At 36.4% G+C, this 14,989-nt stretch overlaps 3 protein-coding genes and 1 non-coding gene across 4 annotated transcripts; 2 read left to right on the forward strand and 2 right to left on the reverse strand.

Moving 5' to 3' along the window:
- Nucleotides 1-1,430: 1,430 nt before the first annotated feature.
- LOC145567899 (uncharacterized) lies at nucleotides 1,431-4,755 on the reverse strand. Its single transcript, XM_081627319.1, has 2 exons — nucleotides 4,377-4,755; nucleotides 1,431-2,292 (listed from the first exon to the last, which is right to left on the reverse strand). The coding sequence occupies exons 1-2, from the start codon at nucleotides 4,667-4,669 to the stop codon at nucleotides 1,608-1,610; spliced, it is 978 nt and encodes a 325-aa protein (XP_081483445.1). The 5' UTR covers nucleotides 4,670-4,755; the 3' UTR covers nucleotides 1,431-1,607.
- Nucleotides 4,756-4,891: 136 nt separating this feature from the next.
- LOC145569787 (U6atac minor spliceosomal RNA) lies at nucleotides 4,892-5,020 on the forward strand. Its single transcript, XR_014096318.1, has one exon. It is a non-coding gene; the product is annotated as a U6atac minor spliceosomal RNA (small nuclear RNA).
- A 2,999-nt stretch (nucleotides 5,021-8,019) lies between these two features.
- On the forward strand, nucleotides 8,020-10,343 carry LOC145567890 (pentatricopeptide repeat-containing protein At5g46580, chloroplastic-like). The gene has a single exon (XM_081627308.1). The coding sequence runs from the start codon at nucleotides 8,051-8,053 to the stop codon at nucleotides 10,187-10,189; it is 2,139 nt and encodes a 712-aa protein (XP_081483434.1). The 5' UTR covers nucleotides 8,020-8,050; the 3' UTR covers nucleotides 10,190-10,343.
- Nucleotides 10,344-10,890: 547 nt separating this feature from the next.
- LOC145567887 (PWWP domain-containing protein 6-like) lies at nucleotides 10,891-14,767 on the reverse strand. The gene is made up of 2 exons (XM_081627305.1): nucleotides 14,599-14,767; nucleotides 10,891-14,382 (listed from the first exon to the last, which is right to left on the reverse strand). The coding sequence occupies exon 2, from the start codon at nucleotides 14,323-14,325 to the stop codon at nucleotides 11,155-11,157; it is 3,171 nt and encodes a 1,056-aa protein (XP_081483431.1). The 5' UTR covers nucleotides 14,326-14,382; nucleotides 14,599-14,767; the 3' UTR covers nucleotides 10,891-11,154.
- Between the last annotated feature and the right edge of the window lie 222 nt (nucleotides 14,768-14,989).

Raw genomic sequence — 14,989 nt, forward strand, 5'->3', positions numbered from 1 at the left:
ACCAAAGTTAGGTAGCATAATAATATTCTTAGTATCAAAACTTAATAATAGTAATCATAATATTAATAGTAGTATCATAAGGAGTAAAAGAGTAAGAAATTTGTTGTTATGTTTTTAACAGAAGTTAACGCAAAATAGGGAGTGAAATGATCAGGATGGTGCGTAGCACCTTGCGGCAGCAGCAAGTGGCAGATAAAGGGGGCAATAGGGTACAGCGTCAAAGTGTTGTTAGTGCAACAATAAGGTGGCAATGGTGGCTATGAAAACAACTTGGTGGCGATTACGGTGTTTGTTTTAGGCAAGGAAAATAGGAAGAATGAGAGGGCCGTGAGTTTAAGAAATAGGGAAGAGCGTTTTCTGATTTTTGTGTGAGGAATTTGTGAAGGATTGAAGGTCTATTTGTAGTGTTTGGAGGGGAGAAAAGATAGAGTTGAAGGTATGATATGTTTACTAGAAGATATGATAAGTTTTGGGGTTTGTTAAAGTACTTGGATCAAATTGGGTCTAGGTTAGTAGTTGGGTTAAAAGATGAGAAGAAATTTAGATAGATTTACATATGGTTGAAGGAATGAAGATAGGAAGCAAAATTGGATAATAAAGAAGAAAATTAGAGGTTAAGTTATAAATATTAACAAAGTAAAGTGATAAAAATCACCATGATATTTTGATCTACTTGGATCACGTTTAACCTTTTTTTTTTTTTTTTTAAAATACGAAAATCATAAATAATAAATAAAACAATTGAATTAGATAATTAAATCAAGTTATTATATAGATAATATCAAAACTAAGATTAGTTATAATTCATGAGATAATAATTAAGCTAAGGTTGTTAAGTATTATTAAGGAAAAATCTGAAAAACAAAAATTAATTTAAAAACGGCGTACAACGTTAATAAAGTATGGACCGACCAAGATCATAATTTATTTAATTGTTTCAAATAATTAAGAAAATATTTCCAAAAGTTAGGGGTATTACAGAAATAGTTTTTAAACAAATGTATATAAGGAATTAGTTTATATTATTACATTATTTTGGGAAATCACTCATAAAAATGGAAACAATTTAACAATTATTTTAAGAAACAATTTAATAATTATTTTAAGAATATTTTGGATAACCTGTGCATAGTAGAGATACATATACGTAGTACAAGTTTTACATTGTACCAACAATTCTCTTTTCATGCAAGATAATATAGATACTCTGTAAGTCTCTAATAATTTGCTATTTGACATCTTGTTTAAGGTATTTTCGTAACTTACCCTTGAGTCCTTCCATTTTATAATGTTTATCCCATTTGGCTTGTTACGGTTTTCTACTTACAATAAGCAACAACAGATTTACAATGTATATAATAAAACTATGAAAATTAATGATTGTTTTGAAACTACAAATCAAGACGAATCCACAACAATATTACTTCTAATTGGTATAAGGCACGTTGTATAATTAAGAGATTCGAGCGGACAAGATAGTTTCTGGTGAAGATCTCATAATTGAGTTTATCAGCTAATCTTATCGCTCAAAGCAGCATCAAAATTATATTTCCTTTCTCTTGAAACTTATAGGAGCTCATTGTTATTTCAGTGATTCATAATCACAATTACAAGTTGAAGGGAATTGAAAAATTAGTAAACCTCTGATTCCTGTCATGCTTCTCACTCTCTGCAATATCTTTCAGAGTAGTCCAGGACTTCTTCCTTTTCTTCAAAATGCCGCTACCTTTTTCTATCTCTGCTGGGGCTGAACTAACCATAGTCTCCTCTGTTGATCTCTTCAGCCCTGGTTTTTTCCTTTTCCTCCTCTTACTATCCAATAATTTTGCACCACTCTCGGCCAATGAACTAGTTGGAGCATCTGTAAGAGAAGAACAAACATTGCTTATTGCTGGTGCAGGTGCCTCAGTTGCCTCGTCAGTTATGACCTTACTAAAATTCTCCTTGTCCCCCTTGTCAGTTATGACCTTGTTTAAATTCTCCTCGTCTGCCTTGTCAGTTATGACCTTGCTAATCTCTTCCTTGCCAATTTTGGCATTGCTAATATTAGTTTTACAATTCTTTGCAGAGATTACAGATTTAGGTATTGAAGATCTGGGCTTTGAAGGGGTTAGATCTTTCATATGTCCTTTTGGGGTTCCTCGTTTTAGATTCCGGTGCAAACAGAAGTGGCATGTGTAAACAACGTTATTCTGTGTGGGTGTCTTAGTTTTGCTTCTCCTCTGACTCTTGGCTCGATTTTTTTCAATTCGAATCGTGCAGTTGGAGCCAGGTTGGAGAATTGTCTCACATCTGCAAAAATAGCAATAAAATTCATTAAACAGAATAAAAAAACTACCTTCTCACAACAGAGGAAAAGTATACCCAATTACGCTAGTAAACAATGCCAAGTTGTGAACAGAAGCAAGCTAAAAGGCCAATAAGCCTGTCAGTACAACGGTACCAACTACTAACTCCAGGCCCTTTTTCCTTTGCAAAGAAACCCTACGATTAGGCAATAGAAATTTCCCTCGCACATGTTAATGGCTTTGCAGTTACTACCATGCTGGGATTGAAGCGGAAACAAACCCCTCAAGATGATCAGTGTTTCTACTGTCTACAAGGAAGAAGATTGATGCTATATGTCTATGGACCCCTTATGGGCCTTATCTGTATTAGTTATTAGCATTGTAAGCTTGTAACAGCCATGAACTTAGACTCTTGCAAGCTTTTACCTACTGTGCTCTTCTAAAACATGTCTGTTAGCTACTGATTCAAAAATGAAGATTAAAACATATTTTATAGTCTGCCAGACAAATTTGTACAAGATTAAATAATTAGAAATGAGGGAGAGAAGAGAATTTGAGGGAGAAATGATTGTAGATTGTAGATGCGATCAAATCATCAAATGGGGCATACAATGATAACAATCCCAGACTTCAACGGGGATGTATCATCATATGTATACTTGAATAAAAATTGAACTCTTCATCAAAATTCTCTTATGCCTTCGCTCAAACTGATCTCATATATGTAGAAACTCCCTAGCTGCCTTCCTCCCCAACCTAATAATAACTAGCTTATTAGCATCACCTAAAATTCCCTTCATTTATACCTGATGCATCATATTACAGGTCATCAGGAAATAGGAGCAACGATCATAAGAGATAGCCTAAAACAACAAAACTTCTAGCCTTCCAGATCTCGGTTCTAATTCCTATTTGTCAAACATGCTCCACGACAAGCTAATCAAACCGCTAAATATACACCTTCACCTGATACAAAACCACTTGAAAAGATATAAATAATCAATTGTACTTGGGTTTCCCTCTCAACTTAAACTGAGCCTACAGCTTTCCTGTGAGCCAACTCTGTAACAAGTTAGACTAAACAAAGCAAACCATACACTATGAATGAATGAGAGGATTTAGAACAAAGGAAGAGTGAGGGATTTATTAGGATGATTATCGGGAAGGCTTGGGGAAAGGAAGGGAATTTGAGGTCCCATTTTCTTCCAAAGTTGGCTATTAAGCCACAACAGCTCCATCACCATCTCTTTTCCATTGATACGAGCTACGAACAAGGCAATGAAATAGTTATTCCTATCAGGCATTTAAGAACATTGGCTGCAAAATCCTTTCCTTAACCTGAGTTCCCCGTGCTTCGAGAATTTAATCATAACCGAAAATTTATCATATCCGAGCACATCAAGCACTTCATTCCCATCCCTTACTAGCATTTCCTTACCCTCATGTTTTGTGTTATCCAAATGGGAAATTAGTTTTCCCTTCTGGCCTTCCCCTCATCTTTGCTACAAGCCTACCTTCAATTCCCTTGAAAATAGCTAGTTAGCACAGTCTTAATAGCTTACAGAAGCTCCCTGGCCAACAGATAGCCACTGCTTCCAAGCGCAAAAGGCCTTTTACAACTCATAATCTACCAGTTCTATGACCTATTCTAAAAATTCAACATCCTAGCTAGAAAGTTTATGTTGAATTTTAGACACAATCTAAATAAACCTGTATAAAAAGCAGTTCTAATAATCAATCTTATGATATTCATGTGAGCCTAAATATTCCAGAACACGTTTATTGTTCTTCCCACACACTAAAACAACACACCATAACTTCATAAGCATACTCTTCTTGTAACCCAATATGTTAACCAGTATAGATTCTACTTTTTTTTTTTTTTTTTTTGACAGAACCAGTTTCCTTGAAGCAAAAAACAACCAAAACCACACAAAAATTCAAATACAATTACCATTACAATCATCTATTACCGACTACCAAACCGGCTGTAACAATATCATAAATTGCTATACAAAACACACACAATTCCCAACAATCATAAAATTTTACAAAGCAAATAAACAAAATCATAGAAAAAGGAATCACCTTTGGCAAGAAAAGAGAGAAGGGTCAGGGGCAATTCCTAAGGACTCCCCAAACTCAGCAAAACGACGACCAAAAAGGGCACCCAAATAACCAACTGAAGGTTCATCTTTACCTTTCCCTTGCCCTAACCCAGTAGCCCATTGAGCCAAACTCTGTAAATGTTTGTGTTTAAGAACTGCTTTAGAATTGTGGGATTGTTTCTTTCCACTAGCTTCTTCTCGAAGAGTGAGAGATGTGTGAAACCCAGATGAAGAAGAAGCGCCATTCTCTCTCCCTTTACCTCGTTTACCCATCTCTGGTTCTTGAAAGGGTTTTTCCCTGGTTTTTTTGGTTGGGGAATTTCGTCGAACACTTGGTGGGCTAATTGTGTGCGCGAGTATAAGAGGATGGATCTCGTTGAAAGAAGAGGGGTGGGTTAGTCAAGTTTCTTTTAAGAAAACTAATGTTTTGTACCACATCGAAAGATTAGAAGGTAGAATATTAGTTTAAATAGAACAGATTGTAATATTTAGATTGTGTTCGTAGAAAGGAGAGATGGTTGGCATCTCCCCTGACAGGGACGGGAATGGCCTTCGGGCTTTCCTGTAACATACACATCCGGTTAAGGCTACCCACTTCGGTGGATCTTATAACCCAATTTTTTTGGACCTTTTTTGAAGTCCTATGACCTTAATAATAAGTCAAACAAATCGATTCAAAACTGTAACTTGCAAAGCAATTTTACGATCACACAAACAAAACAATATTTTTTTTGCGAGTAATAAGAACTAGATATAATACTCCCTCCGTTTTTTTAAAATGCATCACTTGAAAATTTGCACTATTCATATGTTACATTTGACTTAATTTTTTCAGTATTATATAATTTATAAACATGGTCATGTAATATATTATTGGATTTGTTACAATACCTACTATCATAATATAATTTTGCTATAATTTTTACTAATATCTAATTAAAGATATTAATGGTCAAAGTTGTGTCTCAACAAGTGTGAAAACTCAAGTGATGCATTTAAAAAAAAAAAACAATGGGAGTATTAACAATTGGAAAACTGAAACTCGTTGAAAAGTTTTAACTAATAAATGCATGAACACAAGACATGAGCTAGAAGATATAACGTCCTAGAAACTTTTGAGAATCATGAGAAGTACCTCAATGCAATAGCTTGTTGGAGCACAAATGTTGTTCGAAGGCTACAGTTGAAGGCTATAATACATAAAATTGAACCAATTTTGTAGTTTTCAAGGCGATGTCGAAAACTCAAATGATGGTGAGGCTACCCACTTCGGTGGATCTTATAACCCAATTTTTTTGGACCTTTTTTGAAGTCCTATGACCTTAATAATAAGTCAAACAAATCGATTCAAAACTGTAACTTGCAAAGCAATTTTACGATCACACAAACAAAACAATATTTTTTTTGCGAGTAATAAGAACTAGATATAATACTCCCTCCGTTTTTTTAAAATGCATCACTTGAAAATTTGCACTATTCATATGTTACATTTGACTTAATTTTTTCAGTATTATATAATTTATAAACATGGTCATGTAATATATTATTGGATTTGTTACAATACCTACTATCATAATATAATTTTGCTATAATTTTTACTAATATCTAATTAAAGATATTAATGGTCAAAGTTGTGTCTCAACAAGTGTGAAAACTCAAGTGATGCATTTAAAAAAAAAAAACAATGGGAGTATTAACAATTGGAAAACTGAAACTCGTTGAAAAGTTTTAACTAATAAATGCATGAACACAAGACATGAGCTAGAAGATATAACGTCCTAGAAACTTTTGAGAATCATGAGAAGTACCTCAATGCAATAGCTTGTTGGAGCACAAATGTTGTTCGAAGGCTACAGTTGAAGGCTATAATACATAAAATTGAACCAATTTTGTAGTTTTCAAGGCGATGTCGAAAACTCAAATGATGGTGAGGAATGCATTATTCTAGGATAATAATAGATTATTCACAACCATATACGTTCATTAAACAGATCCATAAATGCTTGTGGTGACCTTAAGTCAACAACGAGAAGTGTGTCAATAATTGGCTAAATTGACAATTAGGAGGGGTGGAAATGGATGGTTTCAACCTTCCAACTCCCCAGGAATTTTTCAGGGTTCGTGGAAAACACCTTAACCTTTTTCTTTTTAGGGTCAAAGAAAATTTGAATATTCTCAAAAAAATCAAGGGTATAATACATAAATTTAGATCATTTTTGCATATTTTAGGACCTATTGTTAAAAACTAAAGTGATGGCTAAGAATGCAACTCAAAGTGATAAAAGGTTGTTTGGAACCATATATGCCTACTAATTTGAACACAAAGGTTTGTGGTGGCAATGGGTTAAATGTGGAAGACATGGTCATAATCGATTAAATTGATAGTTCAGAGGAAAAATAGATTATTCCAACCATTTAGGGAATCACCTTAAACCCTTTTCTTTTATAACTTTTATACTTTACCTTTACACTTACAACGTACGGAGTACTATGCAAATTTAAATTATTAAACTCTACTTGTGTATAAGGTTATAAAGTTGATTCTTCATATTCCACAACCATATATGGAGACAACTCTAATGACTTAGCTATAATCACTCATATGTAATTTGTGAATTAAGACTTGTTTAGTTCACCTTATTTTTACTAATCTGCTCTGATCAGATCTAATATGGTATGAATTAATCTGATGTGATCTGACTGTCTGATTTGACAAACTTTGACCTTTTATGTACGATAATCTATAAAGAAGAAATATATCGAGTGAGGTCTAGTTACAATTGTATTAATGTGTATTTTATTATTATATAATTTTTATAATTTTTTCATTACGTAATTAAAAATATTTAAAGATAAAAAACTGCAAATAAAACAATAAACTGATCTGAACTTATTTTTTTAAAATAAGTAAAAATAAGTTAAACTAAACAAGACCTTAACCGCATAATGCATGCACCAACCTTAGGGTCTGTTCTCATTGACTGAAATGAGCTGTACTGAACTGAACTTATTAGAGCTAAACTGAACTGAACTTATTAGAGCTAAATTGAAGTAAACTGAACTGAAATGAAATGAATATTTTATAAGAGAAGGAAATTAGGAGTTGAACTGAACTGAACTTATTAGAGTTGAACTGAACTGAAAATAATCGTATGAGAACAGGCCCTTAAACTAGTCTAATACTCTAATTATCTACTCCCTCCGTCCCATAATAAATTAGGCATTAGACTTTTTTTTTCACTATTCATGCATTAGGTTAAACCATTATTTTTTTTTACCAACATAATAAAATTATATTTTATCATAAAATATGTTGTTAGATAGATTTTAATATAAAGTTTCATAATACAATTTTAACAATAATTTTCATCAATATTTAAAAATAAAGTCAAATTACTATGTTAGCATATGCGTAATGTTTAACTGTATCATGTGTTATGGGACCGAGGGAGTAACTTGTGGAGTGACTATTGCAAATTTCAGTCCCTATACAGTTATACAGCCGATACTACTATTGTCTATCTCTTACATTCTCAGTCCTTATCTGCACTCAGAATACAAAGGTTTAAGGCTCAAAAATGAAGGGTTTATCGAGCTTCCTTCAATAGATAAGGTGTTACATTTATACACCCTTTTTTCTCTTCGTTAATTTTAATGGCTGCTCCTCTCACCATGTCTATGGATCTTCATTATAATATGAATATTTCAAATATTTCTGAACCCAAACACCCCAATTTCTTCCCCAAAATTTCCAGATACCCAATTAGAAAATCCACCATTTTCTGCAATTCCTCTAAATCCCCTCCAAATTTGGAAGAACCCCAGAAAAATTCTTCACTTTCTGACCAACTTAAGCCTCTTTCTAAAACAATTTTATCAGAAAACGCTAAAGAACAAGCTCAACTTCTCATTAAACCGCCCAAATCTACTTGGGTCAATCCCACTAAACCTAAGCCTTCTGTTATTTCTCTGCAACGCCAAAAACGCTCTCCTTATTCATTTAATCCCCAAATTAGAGACCTTAAGCTTTTTGCAAAGAAGCTTAATGATTCTGATTATACTTCTGATGAAGCTTTCTTTTCAATTCTGGAAGAAATCCCACATCCAGTTACTAAAGAAAACGCTCTTTTGATGCTTAATTCTCTGAAACCATGGGAAAAAGCTTTGCTTTTCTTCAATTGGGTGAAAACCCAGAATTTGTTTCCTATGGAAACTATTTATTACAATGTTACTATGAAGTCTTTGAGGTTTGGTAGGCAGTTTGAGCTTATAGAAGGTCTTGCTAATGAGATGATTAATAATGGTATCGAGCTTGATAACATTACATATTCAACGATTATTACTTGTGCTAAGAGGTGTAATCTGTTTGATAAAGCTGTGGAGTGGTTTGAGAGGATGTATAAAACTGGTGTGATGCCTGATGAGGTTACTTATTCAGCTGTTCTAGATGTGTATGCCAAGATAGGGAAGGTTGAGGAGGTCATGAGTTTGTATGAAAGAGGGAGGGCGAGCGGGTGGAAGCCCGATCATATTGCCTTTTCTGTTCTTTGTAAAATGTTTGGTGAGGCAGGGGACTATGATGGTATCAGGTTTGTGTTGCAGGAAATGAAGTCTCTTGAGGTACAGCCTAATTTGATAGTTTACAATACTTTGTTAGAGGCAATGGGTAAGGCTGGAAAGCCTGGCTTGGCTCGGAGTTTATTTGAGGAAATGGTTGAATCAGGGGTTACCCCGAATGAGAAAACCCTAACAGCACTTGTCAAAGTCTATGGTAAGGCAAGGTGGAGCAAGGATGCTTTGGAGTTGTGGGAGCGAATGAGGTCTAATGGATGGCCTATGGACTTCATTCTGTATAACACATTGCTGAGTATGTGTGCAGACCTTGGATTGGAAGAGGAGGCTGAGAGGCTGTTCGAAGATATGAAACAGTCCCAGCATTGTAGACCAGATAGCTTTAGCTACACAGCAATGCTAAACGTGTATGGTAGTGGTAGGAAAGTTGATAGGGCAATGGAGTTGTTTGAAGAAATGTCGAAAAGAGGTGTTGATCTTAATGTCATGGGATTGACTTGTCTGATTCAGTGCTTAGGAAAGAGTCAGAGAATTGATGACTTGGTTAGAGTGTTTGAGGTCTCAATTAAGAGAGGTATCAGGCCAGATGATAGACTCTGTGGTTGCCTACTTTCCGTTATGTCATTCTGTGACAACACTGAAGATGCTGACTTGGTTCTTGGTTGTTTGGGAAGAGCTAACCCGAAATTGGTTGCCTTCATCAGTTTGCTAACTGAAGAGGGAACTAAATTTGAGACGTTGAAGGAAGAGTTCAAGGCTATACTTACTGATGCACAACTTGAATCTAGAAGACCCTTCTGTAATTGCTTGATTGACATCTGCAGGAAAAGAAATTTGCAAGAGAGAGCTCATGAGCTTTTGTATCTAGGAACTATTTTTGGATTGTACCCAGGTTTACACAAGAAAACCGCAGGTGAGTGGAGTTTGAATGTGCGGTCACTATCTGTAGGTGCAGCTCACACTGCTCTAGAAGAGTGGATGACAAGTCTATCGAATATTGTAGAGCGTGAAGAGGCACTGCCAGAGTTATTTTCTGCCTATACTGGTGCAGGAACTCACAAATTTTCTCAAGGTCTAGCCAGCTCATTTGCTTCCCATATAGAAGAATTGGCCGCACCATTTAGGCTTAGTGATGATAGAGTGGGTTGTTTTGTTGCAACTCGAGATGATATAGTATCATGGGCACAATCTAGGGTCCCCTCTCCTGCTTTAACAGCCTAAATTAAGAGCTAGAAGCTGTTAATATTACCTTACGTTTTGTAATATACTGGCCCTTCTGTAGGCTGCCAGAATTTTTATTGTCTTTGAAAGCCTTAGGAAGAGCATTATGTATCTCACTTTTCATTGTTGTCAATCTCCAAAATACAATTCACACGTCACACAATAGACTTCATGATCTTCTTTGACTGCCACTCTGCCAGGAATGTCATGAAGAGTTCGATTTTAAGGGCCGCCTTCTGTTTTGTCTTAGTAAAACTCCTCGTCTCTATTGCTTCCATCATCATAAATGCATCTCAGATTATGCGTAGTATAGCAAATCACAAGTGAATGAACGTTGGCATAGATAGATACTGAAGATGAGAGTATGAGACCCACATATTGAAAAATCCAACTGTGATACAACAAAAAAATTTGTAATTTGTAAAGTTCTGCAATTTCAACCTGCTACTCTGCTTGTAGATACTTGACTGTTAGTCTGTACTATAAGCTTGCTACTGCTAACTATTGCCTTTTGTGAAGTAATTTTATTTTTGCGTACTAAAAAAAAAAAAACACTTGACTGCAGATAATTACTGCAAATCAAAGATTGATGAGCAAGAGCTAGTCAGAAAGTTACCTATTACTGAATTAAAATTATACATCCCACAGCAAAAATATTCATGCTAATGAAATTAGCTGCTTGAAAAAAAGGTGCACGAAAATTGAAAACCGTATAAACGAAGCATGTGAAAATGAATAACCGGATAATAGAGGTAATTTCTCACATCTCAAGTCCCGCAACATTGACAAGAACACCCATTTAGCCACAGCATTTGAGTGTGCTACTCCAAAAAAAAAGAAGAAAAAGGTCTACTATATGCAGAGAAGAAAGTAAACAGATAGCAATCTTTACAAACAGTCTAAAACCTCTCTATATCATAAATATATCATAAAAGACTACTAAGTATTACTTGTACTGTATTAAACTAGGACGAAGTAGCAGTCATCTTCTTCACCTTCTTTAAAAGCTCCTTCACCTCATTTTCCAGATTAGATTTTATCTCCTCTGACATCTTACCATCAGTCTGTCCCAACATTGATGTCATTGCCTCGAGCTTCTGCTTTATAAAGATAACCGCCAAAAGTTCACCTTCGGGTGTGGGTGAGTTTGGTGACACGGAAGGCTGTTTGTCAGGTGATTTGGCTACTGGTGACTCAGTAGATATCATTTTCTTCTTGTTCTGCACATTCACTTGCTTACCCTTAGAAGACACAGCTGCAAGATATTGAATTTTATAGCTAACTTCCGCAGTTCCAAAAGGAAGACTCTTCTGCATACTGTCCATAGCAGCTTCAGCATACGAACTCTGTACAAAAACTATCTTAGCTGTGGATAACTCCGAGATCACCTCAGTTTTTGACTCGTCCAAGTCACCAAACTTACAGCACATTCCTATGATATCTTCCTTTGTTGGCAAGGAGAAATCTGCCGGAAATGTAATCACAAGGGTAGCTGCTGATGAAGAAGGCTCACACGATACTTCATGATCAGGCTTTGACTCCGAGTTCTGCTCTTTCTTTGTTGCACTCCTTTTAGAAGGTTTCCGCCTGGGGATCTGCTGATCAACATCATTCAGAACCTTATGCTCTGAGTCTGACCCGTGCATGGTACCAGACGAATTTCTCTTTCTCTTTCTCCGTTGAACATCAGCCAATCCTTTCTTATAGATTTTATAGTTTGGTCCATTTCTGTAATTTGAGCTCCTATATGAAGATACAAATCCCTTGATAGAATCAAAGTTTTGGTCCCTTCTTGTACACAGTGGATCAAGAGCAGCTGAGTGAATTTCACGAAGGACACAGTTCAAAGAATCAATACTTTTCTCAGGACCATTTTCCTCAGAAATCAGATCTGGCTTGCTTCTGTTCTGATCTGGATGATCAATTTTCTCTTGCTTGGAAGCCGGTACCTTAGAAGGCTTCTGAAGTGTTTCAGCGTTGCATTTCACTAACGGAGTAGAGCCCACTAACTTGCCAGCTGTCTTGGCCATCCTTTCGCCCATATTGGCAACATCAGAGAGCTCAAGCCCTCTTGCTTCTGAACTTGTTTGTGATAATGAACTTCTTTGCCTCTGCAGCAAATTTGTGTAGGGAGGAGACAAGTACTTGCTCAATTTCCTTTCTCTTGGAGAGATCCTCTCATAACCCTCCTCAGCCGTAGATCCACCATTAATGCTCACCTGAGGCACAATGTTCATTTTCTGCTTGTTTTTTACCTCACCACCACTATCACCTGAAGCTTTCTTGTCAGAGGTAGTTGATTTTACAGAGTCCTCTTTCGTTTTCCTTGAGCTTGATCGGGATTTTACAGAATCCTCTTTCGTTTTCTTTGAGCTTGAACGGGCATTTACAGAGTTCTCTTTCGTTTTCCTTGAGCTTGATCGGGATTTTACAGAGTCCTCTTTCGCTTTCCTTGAGCTTGATCGGGATTTTACAGAATCCTCTTTCTTTTTCCTTGAGCTTGATCGAGTAATCATCGAATCATCTATCACATGATTTTGTGTTTCATCAACAGTCTTCCTTTTTTTCCTACTAGATATTGAAACCTGCTTTCCTAAATGCTCCTCATCTTTAGAAAAACCATCATCTCCATTAGCCACAGGCATAGATGGCTGATCCTCATCAGTAACCTTCCTCTTCCTCTTCCCAGATTTCACTACCGACTTTTCTATCTGTGAATTTTCTTCTATTCCATCCATGTTACTCTCCAACTCATCTTTTGTGTCCATTCCCAACAGGTCAGCAATGCTCTTCGTCTTCCTTCTTCTATGTGACATATCATGTGGTGGCGTCTGCACGTCATTTTGTCCCAGCGTCTGATCTTCAGAGCCTATAAACCAGTCCCCATCATCTGGACCCCGAAATGAAGTTTCCCTAGGTACACCCTGCTCATTCACAGGGTCTTCAATTCCCATGGGATCACAATATATCGGTAACGAGTAGCCGAACTTAGCAAGATAATAAGCCGATAATCGACTCTTTAACACTGTTATCTCAAGTGCTTCTAGCAAATCATATATGGCCATACGTCTGATATCAGCAAGCATTGCTGGCATATCAAGCTGAGCAACCGAAAACTTGGCAATTCCATTATCAGGAACATGAACCCCTTCTTTGACTCCTGCATTCACTACAAACGACAGAGAACTTTGGCTTTCTCTTGCACAGGAACAAGTCATCTGCAGTTTTACAAGTCTACCAAATTCATTCTGAGCTTCCTCCACAGCAGTAACAAAGGTCTTCAAGCTGCTTTGCTTTGACATCTCTTCAAAATTCTCCTCAAAAGATTTCAACTGAGAAGGATCACACCAAGCAAAAGTCCTATCCCCAAAATATGCAACCAGAATCCGCCCCTCGTGCTTGTATTTCAACGCAAACTCAGATGCATTTGAAGGATCATAGATCCTCCCAGGCCACCAAGGATGACTCTTAACCTTTCCCCAAACAAAATCCCCCACACGAAAAACATTTTCTTCATCTTCCTCATCACCAACCTCGCTCCCCTTTTGCCCAACATCCACATCACCAATGTCCTCTTTTTTACCAGTCACAGCCCTGTTCCTCGTCCTCTGCGCAATGCTACTCGATACATCATTTAAAGGTTTCTTCTCAGAACTGCTTCTCCCATCCTGAAATTTCGCCCCAAAACCCTTCCCACACACTTCCTTCGAAACACCAGACGCAACATCCCCTATCACACTCCCATCCACCTTTTCATCAACTTTGCATTCTGTAATCCCCTTATCTATCACACAACCATCAGCACCATTCTCCCCATCCACAATCATCCCAACCCTAGAAACATCCGTCGTCAACGATTCATTGGCAACACTCAAATCCTCCCCAACAGCGGCACCGGCACCGCCAACAGCGGCACCTCCATCTATCGAATTATTATCATGGACACTTTCTTCCCCAAAAACCCCAGAACCATTGGCTTGACTTTTTGTTACACGGGCACCCATTAAAGAAGAACTAGTCAAATCCAAACCACAAGATTCCTTTTCAACAACTGAGGAAGTGCTTATAATTGTTGTTGACTGATCAAACTGAACTAGGGTTTTACTTGTTTTTACCATCTTTCCATCACTTTCCATTTTAGGAAACTTTAAGCCTAAAATGTTACCCTCAACAAATCACAGCTGCATAGAAACCTACCATAATAATCATACAACAACAACAAAAAAAACCAATTCCCAAAATCATCAAAAATACCCAATAAATTAAAAAAGCAAGAAAACCCCATAATCATAAAATTAAACCCAACAACAAGAAATTAAAATATATAGACCAACAAACAAATAAAATATAATCTTGATTGATTTTTATATGCAAAAATAAAAGGGGGGTTAAGAAGAAGAGTGGCGTACCTGTTGAAAGAGAGGAAAGACACAGAAAAAAGGGGGATTTTTCTCTCTCTAAACTATCTATCTAACAATGGTTTTTTAGCGTTATTACAAAGCCCGATAAAAATTCAGTCTTTTGGTAAATTGCTCATCCAGAAAAATGGTCTACTGTAAAATATAAACCCTTGTTTTCTTTCCTCCTCAAAAGAAGCAAGCATTTATTTGCGCATTTTCAAATTACCAATTTAGGTTTTGTCAATTGCTAAACTTGGTGGATATCAAAGGGTATTTGTAGAATTTTCATTATATCCTTTGGGGTACTTGATATACTTGGGAGATAATTGTATGATTTGTTTTTTGGGTTTTATTTTGGCATATTCGATATGGAGTATTTGCATATCACATTTATACGGGG

The sequence above is a fragment of the Chenopodium album genome, chromosome 11, assembly GCF_948465745.1.
Source record: "Chenopodium album chromosome 11, dcCheAlbu1.1, whole genome shotgun sequence".
Classification (NCBI taxonomy): domain Eukaryota; kingdom Viridiplantae; phylum Streptophyta; class Magnoliopsida; order Caryophyllales; family Amaranthaceae; genus Chenopodium; species Chenopodium album.